General features: G+C 52.6%; 1 protein-coding gene across 2 annotated transcripts; it reads right to left on the bottom strand.

Annotated features, from left to right (window-relative positions):
• Positions 1 to 8: 8 nt before the first annotated feature.
• Positions 9 to 10,058, bottom strand: PHKG2 (phosphorylase kinase catalytic subunit gamma 2). Of its 2 annotated transcripts, none has more exons than XM_031003000.3 (10): positions 9,744 to 10,058; positions 9,318 to 9,430; positions 6,543 to 6,718; positions 6,221 to 6,275; positions 4,072 to 4,137; positions 3,812 to 3,975; positions 1,102 to 1,192; positions 854 to 1,007; positions 659 to 784; positions 9 to 570 (listed from the first exon to the last, which is right to left on the bottom strand). In XM_031003000.3, exons 2-10 carry the CDS (start codon positions 9,410 to 9,412, stop codon positions 277 to 279), a joined length of 1,221 nt encoding a protein of 406 aa, XP_030858860.1. In that variant the 5' UTR covers positions 9,413 to 9,430; positions 9,744 to 10,058; the 3' UTR covers positions 9 to 276. The 2 variants fall into 2 exon arrangements, with proteins under 2 accessions (XP_030858860.1, XP_030858861.1); XM_031003001.3 differs by having other exon boundaries at positions 9,847 to 10,028.
• Between the last annotated feature and the right edge of the window lie 1,866 nt (positions 10,059 to 11,924).

Here is an 11,924-nt window from a genome sequence, read left to right as displayed (position 1 = left end):
GACACCTGTTCTCCCTGGCGTGTAGCAGATTTTATTTCATATGCAGTGCATGCAGCACTGACCGGGCCAGGCGTGGCGTTCAGAGTGGCTCCCTTCCACCCCAGCTCTGATCTCAGAGTCCTGGCCAGTGGGGAGAGAGGTACCGGGCTGGTCTTCAAGAGGGTAGCAGGATCAGTGGTGGGCCTGAGGCCAGAGGCCAGAGCCCAGAGGAGCTGGAATGATCAAAACCCTTCTTCTGGAGAGTTCTGCTTCCTGGGAATCCCTGGGATTGAGGTCCTAGCCCAGCACAAGCACGGCCTCATCCTCAGTTATAGCAGCAGAGTCTCCCTCCTCTTCAGGGCCCATGATGGGAAAAGGCCCAGGGGGCCAGTGCTGAAAGAGAGCCGCCCGGTTCTGCTGCTCCCCTTTCTTTACCCAGTGCCCGTAGAGCCGGAAGGCACAGTTGTCGATGAGGCGCCGCACTGACCGCAGCGCATAAGGGTCCCTCAACAGTGCATTCTTGGTCAGTGGCCGTACACGATGGGTGCTTAGGGCCACTCGTCCAGCAGCCAGCACTGTCCACACTGCCACCTGGGAAGGGGGGCAGGGTGAGCTCTAGTGCAGGGGAAAGATCATGGGACAGAGGAACGGGCCCAGACCCTGATACACTCAGGCTTACCCGGAACCGCTGGCGGGGGGTGAGGTTCCAGGGTTGGCTGCCTTCACAACGCTCAAAGAAGGGGTGCTGTAGGGCCTGCTCAGCTGTCAGGCGTGCCTCAGGATCCACCTGCAGCAGTCTGGAGATCTAGGAGAGACCCAGAGCATGAGAGGCAGCTCTTGGGCCTCCCCTACTGTCCTCTCAGCCCCAGCTCACCAGGTCTTTGACAGTGCTGGAACGGTCATCCCACTCGGGGGAACTGAACTGGTACTGGCCCTCCATGATCATGCGTAACATCAGGATCTGCCGCCGGTGCCAGAAGGGTGGCGAGCCAGCCAGGAGTGTGAACAAGATCACCCCACAGGCCCAGCTGGGAAAGAGACTGGAGTCAGGCGGGACTGGGTGACGGGCAGACCCAGCAAAGGACAGCAAGCACGGGAGGGAGGGGGAGACCAGGAACTCACAGGTCGACCTCCTTGCCATAGCCTGGGTGGGTTTCATCCATGGAGCATTTAAGGATCTCTGGCGCTAGATACCCTGGGGTCCCACACAACTCTGGGGAGAGAGGACCAAGATTGAGGGGATGCCACCAGCCCCTCTAGGGCCCTTAGCACTGGATCTCTGCTGGAGCCTCCTCAATGCTGCCAAGACTACCAGTGTTCCCATCTTCCTTCTGTCTGCCTTCTGCCAAGTCTCCTGCTGAGGCACTATCCCTGCTCAACAGTTGGCTCACCATGGCTCCTGGTGGCCTTCCTAGGAAAACCTGGGTTTCGGATTTATTTCAAGGTCCTTGTTCCACCATATCATTTGCCTCCTCCAACCCTACCTACCCACTATCCAAGCCAACCTACCCACTCCTCACAACTTGTTACCTTAGTTTTATATATATCATAATGCATATGGAAAGATTATGTATTTTTACATATATCACAATACATATGCAAAAAAAAATTTTCTGCATTCCTATCTGCCCAAACCTCTTCCTCCTCCTATAATCTCCAACTATCACTCAACCCAAGGGGAAGAAGCGGAGATAAGGAATTTCTTTTCTTTTTTTTTTGGAGATGGAGTCTTGCCCTGACGCCTAGTCTGGTGTATAATGGCATGATGTCGGCTCAATGTAACCTCCGCCTCCTGGGTTCAAGTGATTCTCCTGCCTCAGTCTCCCGAGTAGCTGGGATTACAGGCACGTGCCACCATGCCTGGCTAATTTTTTGAATCTTTAGTAGAGACAGGCTTTCACCGTGTTGGCCAGGCTGGTCTTGAACTCCTGACTCGTGATCCGCCCACCTCGGGCTCCCAAAGTGCTGGGATTACAGGCGTGGGCTACTGCGCCCGGCGAGCTATGGGATTTCTTAAAGCACGTAATGGGTAAGTCCTTTGTTTAAAACCCTTCCCTGATTCCACATCGTGACATGATCAAATCTACAGTTCTAAAGTCCAGAGCCCTCCAAAACTTTATCCAAGTCTGTATTTTTATATTTATTTATTTTTAGAGACAGGGTCACTATGTCACACAGGCTGGAGTGTGGTGGCACTATCACAGCTCATTGTAGCCTTGGGCTCCTAGGCTCAAGTGAGCCTCCTCCTTCAGCCTCCCGAGTAGCTGGGGTGACAGATGCATGCCACCACGCTTGGCTCAAGTCTGTATTTTTAGTTTGTTCTACCACTCAGGCACCAATTCTTCCAGTACTTTCTGAACCTTGTTCCATGGCACACTTCCAGGAGATTTTAACAGCCCCGAATTGAAACTGACTTTGTTGGGAAATTCATTCCTACACCAAGTATTTATTGAATGCCAAATTGCATTGATTTGCCAAGTGGCAAATGAGATGAGGCCTTACCGAGCTCACTGTCTACCTGAAAGCAAGTGAGAAATAACAATACAGTAAGACGTGTTGTGAATGAAGAAGATGGGAGAACAGAAAGCAAAGGGACCTAAGCTGCCCTGGAGGTTTAAAGTGAAGCCTGAATTACCCAAGCCAAGGAGAGGATAGAGTGGGCAGAGGCAAAGATGATTCCAGAAAGGGGAAAAGTACATGTGGAAGCCAAAGGGTTTTAAAGTACAACATCCACCAGACATGTAGGTCCACAGGTTGAGTATGAACTCTGGAGTCAGACTGTCCAAGTTCAAATCCTAGCATTAGGACCCTAGAGCAGTCATCTCACCTCTTTGAGCCTATCTATAAAAAAAGAGACACAAATACTGTCTGTCACACAGGGCTGTGGAGAGGATTTAGGGGAATAAGCCATATAAAGACTGGTGCCGACCAGGCACAGTGCTCACGCCTGTAATCCCAGCACTTTTGGAGGCTGGGACAGGAGGATCACTTGAGGTCAGGAGTTCAAGACCAGCCTGGCCAACATTGTGAAATTCCATCTCTACTAAAAATACAAAAATGAGCCAGGCGTAGTGGTGGGCACCTGTAATCCCAACTACTTGGGAGGCTGAGGCAGAAGAATAGCTTGAACCCAGGAGGTGGAGATTGCAGTGAGTGAAGATCATGCCACTGCATCCCAGCCTGGGTGACAGAGTGAGACTCTGTCTCAAAAAAAAAAAGAAAAAAGAAAAAAAAAGACTGGTGCCTGCCTCACAGGTGAATGCCCAGTAAACGGTAGCTTTTCATAAGTCTAGTACAAAGCCATTGAGGGAGAGAGTCAGTGGCAGACTAAAGGCTCTGAAGAATCCCACAGGTGAATTTTATTTGAAGTTTCCCATTTGCAGTAGAAACATTCCTGTCACAACAACTGTATTCACATCAGGTGAACCTGAGGCCCAGGGCCCAGGTGGGAAGTGCAGTCTGGACACATCACATCAGGCTCTTGTGGTCCTGCACTCCAGACCCCAAACGTGGCTGAACATGTGGCTCCCTTTTTTACCTCCTTTATGGGGCTCAGGCTGAATTGGCGTTCCTTCCTCCGGGCTCCCCTGGCCTGGCCCTCTGCCCACTGTGCACCACTGTCTGCCTGCCTGCTTGTCTGTCTCCATCCTCCCAGGTCAGGATGCCCACTCTGAGGTAAACATAGGCTTTGCGCCCACAGGATACTTGGCAAGTGCCCAATGACTTCTCCCTTTTTCTTGGCACCAGGGACTTGGTACTCAGACCCAGCCAACCAATCTCATCAGGCCTGGGTCTCCCCTCCCAAGCCTATTAGGGCACTAGATCCCCTCACCTCGAAGCTTCTCGCCAGGTTCCAAATGGCAGGAGAACCCGAAATCTGAAAGTCGGATCTGCATATTGTCATCTAGGAGAATATTCTCGGGCTTCAGATCTCGATGCACAATGTTGTTGGCATGGAGAAAGCTCACTGCTTCCAGCAGAGACCGCATGATGGACCTGGGGGAAGGGGAGGCGGGTGCAGTCTCCTCCTCGGCTCCTCCCTGACCTGTCCCACCCCCTGCTCACCCCTAGGGCTTCAGGCTCAACCCTTACCTGGTTTCCTTTTCAGAGAGGGCCACCTTCTCTGTGAGATAGTCAAACAGCTCTCCCTTCCGCATCCTAAGGGAAGGAGGGGCATAGGAGGCAGCTGCATCCCACAGTGGGGGCTGAGAAAACAGACCAGTGCTCATACAAAATATTGTGGAAGAGGCCACTAAAGATAGATTCCTCTGCAGACAAACCAAAGGGTCTAGAAACACAGCACTCCAACAAGGCAGTTTGGCCTGGTGTGTTGGCAGCTGAAATACCTGCATTATGCCATGATGGGGCAATTATGGCAAAAATAAGAGACTTCTTGTGACAATATAATTTATAGGAGGTTCTTGTTGAGAGTAACTATGCCTGAAAAAGGCCTCTCAAAGTGAATCTATAAAGAAAATGGACCAAAATTTCAGTTTTTTGTGGCACAAAGGTTGAATAGGACCTTATTTTGAAATTTCGTCTTTAAAAGCTGAGGTTATAATTATGTGTCAATTAAAAATAATACTTTCAAAATTGAGGTTATACTTGCACTCTGCATCAGTCCTCAAAGTAACATTATCAGGTGCTGTTTTGGGGAGTGTAGGCACTCTGCATGGCTGCAGGATGGCATAATAGACATCCTTACGTCCCCTCTGACTTTTGCAGAGGGCCATTTCTGTAAATATATCGAAGCCTTCATGAATTTTTTCCAAGGGCCTCTTTTAAATCTTTGGAATTCAAATCATTCTCTTTCAAAATACCTTTGCAGTTGGTTTGCATTATACCAATTGCATCGGACATTCAGATTCTGACCAGAAAAAGAACTGATGGGCAGAGACAGACACCAGAATAGTTAACGTGTTAAGCAGCGCGAGAGGCTGGTGAGCGAGGATCTATTTTCTAAGTGGTCAGTCCACTGCTGAATACTCTCTTTTTTTTTGGAGATAGAGTCTCGCTCTGTCACCCAGGCTGGAGTGCAATGGCACGAACTCAGCTCACTGCAACCTCCGCCTCCTGGGTTCAAGCGATTCTCCTGCCTCCCGATTAGCTGGGATTACAGGCACCGACCACCATGCCTGGCCAATTTTTTGTATTTTAGTAGAGACGGGGTTTCATCATGTTGGCCAGGATGGTCTCGATCTCTTGACCTCATGATCCGCCCGTCTCGGCCTCCCAAAGTGCTGGAATTACAGGCGTGAGCCACTGTACCTGGCCGCAATCTGTTCAGGCTGGGCGCAGTGGCTCACGCCTGTAATCCCAGCACTTTGGGAGGCCGAGGCGGGCGGATCATGAGGTCAGGAGATCGAGACCATCCTGGCGAACATGGTGAAACCCCATCTCTACTAAAAAAATACAAAAATTAACCGGGTGTGGTGGCAGGCATCTGTAGTCCCAGCTACTCAGGAGGCTGAGGCAGCAGAATCGCAATGGTATGATCTCGGCTCACTGCAGCCTCCACTTCTCGGGTTCAAGTGATTCTCCTGCCTCAGCCTCCCGAGTAGATGGGCTTACAGGCGTGCACCACCACACCCAGCTAATTTTTGTATTTTTAGTAGAGACGGGGTTTCGCCACGTTGTCCAGGCTGGTCTTGAACTACTAACCTCAGGTGATCCACCTGCCTCAGCCTCCCAAAATGCTGGGATTACAGGCATGAGCTACCACGTCTGGCTGGTCACTATTACTTTATTTTTTGAGATGGAGTCTCACTCTGTCGCCCACGCTGGAGTGCAGTGGCGCAATCTGGGCTCACTGCAAGCTCCGCCTCCCGGGTTCATGCCATTCTCCTGCCTCAGCCTCCCGAGTAGCTGGGACTACAGGCGCCCACCACCACGCCCGGCTGATTTTTTGTATTTTTAGTAGAGATGGGGTTTCACCGTGTTAGCCAGGATGGTCTCGATCTCCTGACCTCATAATCCGCCCGCCTCGGCCTCCCAAAGTGCTGGGATTACAGGCATGAGCCACTGCGCCCACCCGCTAGTCACTATTAAAGAATTTGCCTCAATCATGGCACCAAGGGAGAAGGCCAGAGCCATGCGCTAGCAGGCAGGCCCAGGTGATAGAGAGCCCCAGCTGGAACAGGAAGGTGTGAGCAGGATGGGTCCAGCCCACTGCACCGCAAATGCTGGGCCATACATGGAGGTGGGGAGGAGGCTTCTCAGATGGTGGCAGGGAGATACTCACAGGTCAAACACCAGGAACATGAAGCTAGAAGACTCGTAGGAATCGATGAGGGTGACTAGGGAGAGAGGAAGAGAGGCAGAGAGACAGAGATGGAAAGGAGCGGATGCACATTAACGGGGCTTGGCCACCCTGGGACAGCAGCGGGCTGTTACTGGGAAGAAAGGAGAACCAGAGGAGGCAGTGGGCGCCCAACGGATGGCCACTCTTTAGTGGAATGAAGGGAGGAGAGGTGTGGAGGCAATGTTGGCGGAAGTGGGCTATGGGCAGGGCCAGCAGGAGGTGGGGGGTCGTCTGCTAACAGGAGCAAGGAAGACAGCCTCACTGATGTGGGGGTGGCCGGCGACCTGGCGAAGGATGTGTGTCTCTCGCCGTGTGGCTTCCCGCACCTCCTCCAGCTGCTCAGGACTCAGCCGCTCAGCTGTCACTTCCATAATCTTCACCGCAAACTCGTGGCCAGTAGCTCGATGAACACAACGGCGGACCACAGAGCTCACTCCTCTGCAAGAGCCGGAAAATAGCACAAGTCGGGGCCTCTGTGCTCACATTTCCGCACAGGCTGGGGCCTCAGCATCCTCATGCCTGCTGTGCCAGACTCTGAAGACCCATCTGGATCACAGGGCAACAAGCTTAGGAGCTCACCCTGGCTTCACAGCAGCCTCAGAAACCTGAGTACCCAGCAAGGCACAACACAAAGCTCACAGGGAAGGCAGGTAGGGCCTGGGTTCAAATCCAGGCTCTGCCACTTCCTCCATGGGAAAGCCTAGGCAAGTCCTTCCCACACTGAGCCTCAGCACCTGTTCCTTGCAGGAAGGGGAAAGAAAGATCTAAGTCTCCCTCTATATTCCACTCACACTTGCCTGATTACCCCATCCAAATCCCAAAGTTCCCTCAAGTGTAGGAAGCTCCAAATAAGTAGGAAGCCATTGACTAGAAGACCGAAGCTGAAAATCAGACCTTAGTGCAGACCCCAGATTTGCTACCAGTTAACCTAAGTGGTCCCCTGACATAAGGTTCTTGGACTTCAGCTGTGAAATGCAGCCAACAGCATCCTGAAGGGATGTTGAAGGGCATTCATGAGGCACACACAAAGTCCTAGACAAGGATTTCCTTGCTCAGGCTATCACCAACTCCATATGACCCTACACATTCCTCAGACTAAGGAGCAAATCCCTCCAGGATCCAGCCTCAAATCCTGTTTCTTATGCTGGTTCCCTGGCTGCCCTTCGCAGAGCCTTACTGTTATGCTCTCTGGGGCCTCCTTGGCCTCACATAACTCACTCGGGAATTCGGCCACCCACATCTAGTTAAATCAAGGGATGTAAACTATTGATCCCTTGATCAATATTTGATGTAAACTATTGAACAGGCCAAACACAGCCCTCAGATGTGTTACGTTTTGGCCGGTGCAATTTTTTTTTTATTTTTTTACACAAATCTGAATTCACACATCATAGGTGGGGCAAGAACCCTCTACCTTCCACAACACTTCCTACTCTCTTACTCTTGGCCACTTCACGGTTTCAATTTCCTGCACAACCACTAAGGGCATCTGAGTTTGAGGCCATGTTTTAATTATGACCCCGCTTTAATGAGCCTCTTTGAGAATCTGATGAAAGCTGGAGACATCTACCACACGCATACATTTTTGCGATTTTAAAGACCCCCCCACTGAACTCCTACTCATACCTCAAGACCCAGCCCAAAGGTGACTCCTCCTGAGAAGGTGTGCTTTTCTGGAATCCCATAGCACTTGATACAGACCTCTACCTGTCTAGCCTGATGCCTTTTTAACGTTCACGTGCCAATTTCAGTCACTTCGGGTGGAGTACCTCCAGGGCATACGCATCTTTTCTGCCCTCCCCGTGTTGAGTTTTGTGTTGAAGGCATAAATGAATGAATCCGTGAAAAAATGGGGTTGACCCAAGGTAAGAGTCTAGTCACTAGGTGTTCTCCACTGATCACTGATTCTTCCCATTTAGAACTATTCAGTCAACCGGGCGCAGTGGCTCACGCCTGTAATCCCAGCACTTTGGGAGGCTAAGGCGGGCAGATCACGAGATCAGGAGTTCAAGACCAGCGTGGCCAATATGGTGAAACGCCCGCCTCTACTAAAAACATAAATTAGCCGGCGTGGTGGCGCGCGCCTGTAATCCCAGCTACTCGGGAGGCTGAGGCAGGAGAATCACTTGAACCCGGGAGGCAGAGGTTGTAGTGAGCCGAGATCGCGCCACTGCATTCCGGCCTGGGCGAGAGAGCGAGACTCCGTCTCAAAAACAAACAAACAAACAAAAAAAACCAACTATCCAGTCTTCTCCTGAGAAAACCTGAACTTGAAAGACACACGCACACACAGACACACACACCACCACCACCAGCACCACCAGCACCAGCACCACCAGCACCAGCACCACCAGCACCAGCACCAGCAGCACCAGCACCAGCACCACCAGCACCAGCACCACCACCACTACCACCAGCACCACCACCACCACCACCACCACCAGCACCAAAACCACCACCACCAGCACCAGCACCAGCACCAGCACCACCGCCAGCACCACCACCACCACCAGCACCACCACCAGCCACCAGCACCAGCACCACCACCACCACCACCACCACCACCAGCACCACCACCACCACCACCAGCACCACCACCACCACCACCAGCACCACCACCACCAGCACCACCACCACCACCACCACCACCACCACCACCACCACCAGCACCACCACCACCAGCACCACCACCACCACCACCAGCACCACCACCACCAGCACCACCACCACCACCACCAGCACCACCACCACCAGCACCACCACCACCAGCACAACCACCACCACCAGCACCACCACCACCACCACCAGCACCACCACCACCAGCACCACCACCACCAGCACCACCACCACCAGCACCACCACCACCAGCACCACCACCACCACCACCAGCACCACCACCAGCACCACCAGCACCACCACCACCACCACCAGCACCACCACCACCACCACCACCCGTGAACTCTCCAGCCCTCAAACGGAAGCGGGAATGCTGGGGCTCGACCTCTTTGGACCTCCGTTTCCCTGGCCGCGGCCTTACCTGCCAATGACGTCCTTAGGGTCGTACTTCTGGTAAAACTCCTTGGCGGCGGCCCAGTCGGGCAGCTCATCCTCCGGCCCCACGTCCAGCGTCATCCTGAAAGAGGCGGGGGCCTGCGCGGAGGAGGAGGGCAGTGAGGGCAGGGAGGCCCACAGGCTCTGAGACGACCCGCATGGCGGCTCCCGGGGGCGCAGCCCTTGCAGCTGGGGCGCCAGGGTCCTGGGGGGTGGGGGTGGGGTGGGGGAAGGACCCGGACTGGGGAGACCCCGCAGAAGAGCCTGGGGGCGGGAGGATGGCAGGGCAGGGAGGGGAGTGGGGAGATGTGTCCAGGAAGCAGGGGGAAGGGGCGCAAGGGCAGGCGGCTGTTGCCGCGCAGGCGCATTCGCGCGGGCGCAGGAAGGGGACGGGGTTCTAGCGCAGGCTCACCCGAGGGGGCAGGCAGAGGAGCCAGGGTCGACGCGAGGGGCAGGCAGAGGAGCCAGGGTCGACGCGAGCTGCGCTGTCGCCGGGTTTGCCTGCAGTCGCTCACCTTAACCCCCGGCGGCGGGCGACGACCCAAGGCTCCGCCTCCATCCTGCCCGCCAATGGTCAGCGCCGCCCGAAGACTGAGGCTCAGAAGCCCTTCCGATTGGAAACCGGCCGCCCAATTGGGGCTGGGGCGTGAGTCGGCGCTCGGCTGGACCTAAGGCTGCGACGCAACGCCGGAGCGCGGCTTCAGACACGGCCAATCACCGAGTGGCATCTGCGGGACAGCAGAGGGCGGAGCTTGTTGTCACGTGGGCTTGGAGGCCTGGAATGGGACCCGGAAGTTGGGTTTACTGGGAAACGTGATCTCTGGGTGGCGGGGAAGCAGGACCTTCCCGCGCCTCTAGTTCCCAGACTTGAGCAGGGTTCCCTCGGTCTCCTCCAAGCATCCCTAACTGAATTCAGCATCTTCTTTTTTTTCAGACAGGGTCTCGCTCTGTAGCCCACGCTGAGGCTGCAGTGTAGTGGCGCGATCATAGCTCACTGCAGCCTTGAACTTCGGGGCTCAAGCGATCCTCCCGCCTCAGCCTCCCAAAATGCTGGGATTACAGGCTTGAGCCACAACGCCCAGCAAGCTCTTTTCAATATTAGCAGCCTGGCCCAAAGCGCCTGTCCTGAGTACACTCCAGCCCTTAAAACATTTGGACACACGCAGCTTGGACTCCAGCTTGGCCTCTTAGTTCGGACTTAGAATGCCAGAGGAAGCCTTTTCTGTGTCCGCTTCAACTCCTCCTGAATACCTCCAAAGCCCTAGCGTTTACTATCTGGGATTTACACACTTTCTCAATCTTCCACCCTTTCCCAAAAGCCTTATATCACACTCTGTTCTAAACCCACCAGGTTGTTAGATTCTGCCAGGAGTGACTCAGTGCATAGCTCAAACCTGGCATTCACTAACAAATTTTTATGACCGTCTAAGACCTAGGAACTAGACTGAGAGCAATGAAACAACACACACACCCCTACCCTGTGGAGGTTATGTTCCAGCCAAAGAGGAAAAGAATTAACTTATCTTCCTACAGCTATCTTAGAAATGACACTTTGGGATTACAATTAGGGAAGAAAAATGAATTCAAGTAACTTTTTATAGAGTACTTTGACTCTATACCATCAATCTAAAGGCAAAATTGCAAAGAAATCTTGAACTTTACTTAGATTTGTTGTTTGGTAATATAACAGGATAATAATTCTGAAGCTGAGTAATCAACATATTGATGTGACTGGAAGCCAAGGTTCTTAACTGTGGGAATCTGGAATCTGGAATGGGGAAAGTGGAGAAAGAACCCTATGATTGACTGGAATTTTTAAAAAGATTTTTAAAAGATGTAAAATAGATAACATTAACTATTTACTGGCTCTTACCTCTGCTTTCAGAATGCCCTAAGCAGTAACTTCCCAGTAGAACGCCTAGTGTCTAGATGCTGATTTCTCAATAACAGTCCCCAATAAAACGAACTAAGTCTTTTCAGGAGAAATGGCCAATTTCTAGGCTTCAGCAGGGAAAGTACAAGGTGAGTCTGGAGTGATTTGTGCCAGACATTACTAATGAGTGGGGCTTATCACAAGGACACAGGAACCAGATTGAAAGGGTTTCCATAGGTCAATATCGGGGATAAAAATAATAATGAAGAGCATGAGGGAGCTTGCTGATGTGCTGCAAATGTTATATTCCTATAGGTGGTGAGTGACTGACTACACAGGTTTATTCACGTTAAAACATTCGTCGGCTAGGCACGGTAACTCACACGTGTAATACCAGCACTTTGGGAGGCTGAGGTGGGCGGATCACAAGGTCAGGTCGAGACCAGCCTGACCAAATGGTGAAATCCCATTTCTACTAAAAATACAAAAATTAGCCGGGCGTGGTGGCACACGCCTGTAATCCTAGCTACTCAGGAGGCTGAGGCAGGAGAATCACTTGAACCCAGAAGGCAGAGGTTGCAGTGAGATCACACCACTGCACTCCAGCCTGGGTGACAGAGCGAGACTCCATCTCAAAAAAAAAATAATAATAATAAAGCTGCACACTTAAGATCTGTGCGTTGGGCCGGGCGCGGTGGATCACACCTGTAATCCCAGCAC

The sequence above is a fragment of the Gorilla gorilla genome, chromosome 18, assembly GCF_029281585.2.
Source record: "Gorilla gorilla gorilla isolate KB3781 chromosome 18, NHGRI_mGorGor1-v2.1_pri, whole genome shotgun sequence".
In the NCBI taxonomy this organism is placed as follows: Eukaryota; Metazoa; Chordata; class Mammalia; order Primates; family Hominidae; genus Gorilla; species Gorilla gorilla.
Note: the sequence above shows the minus strand (reverse complement) of the source record. Positions and strands in the feature narration are given on the sequence as shown.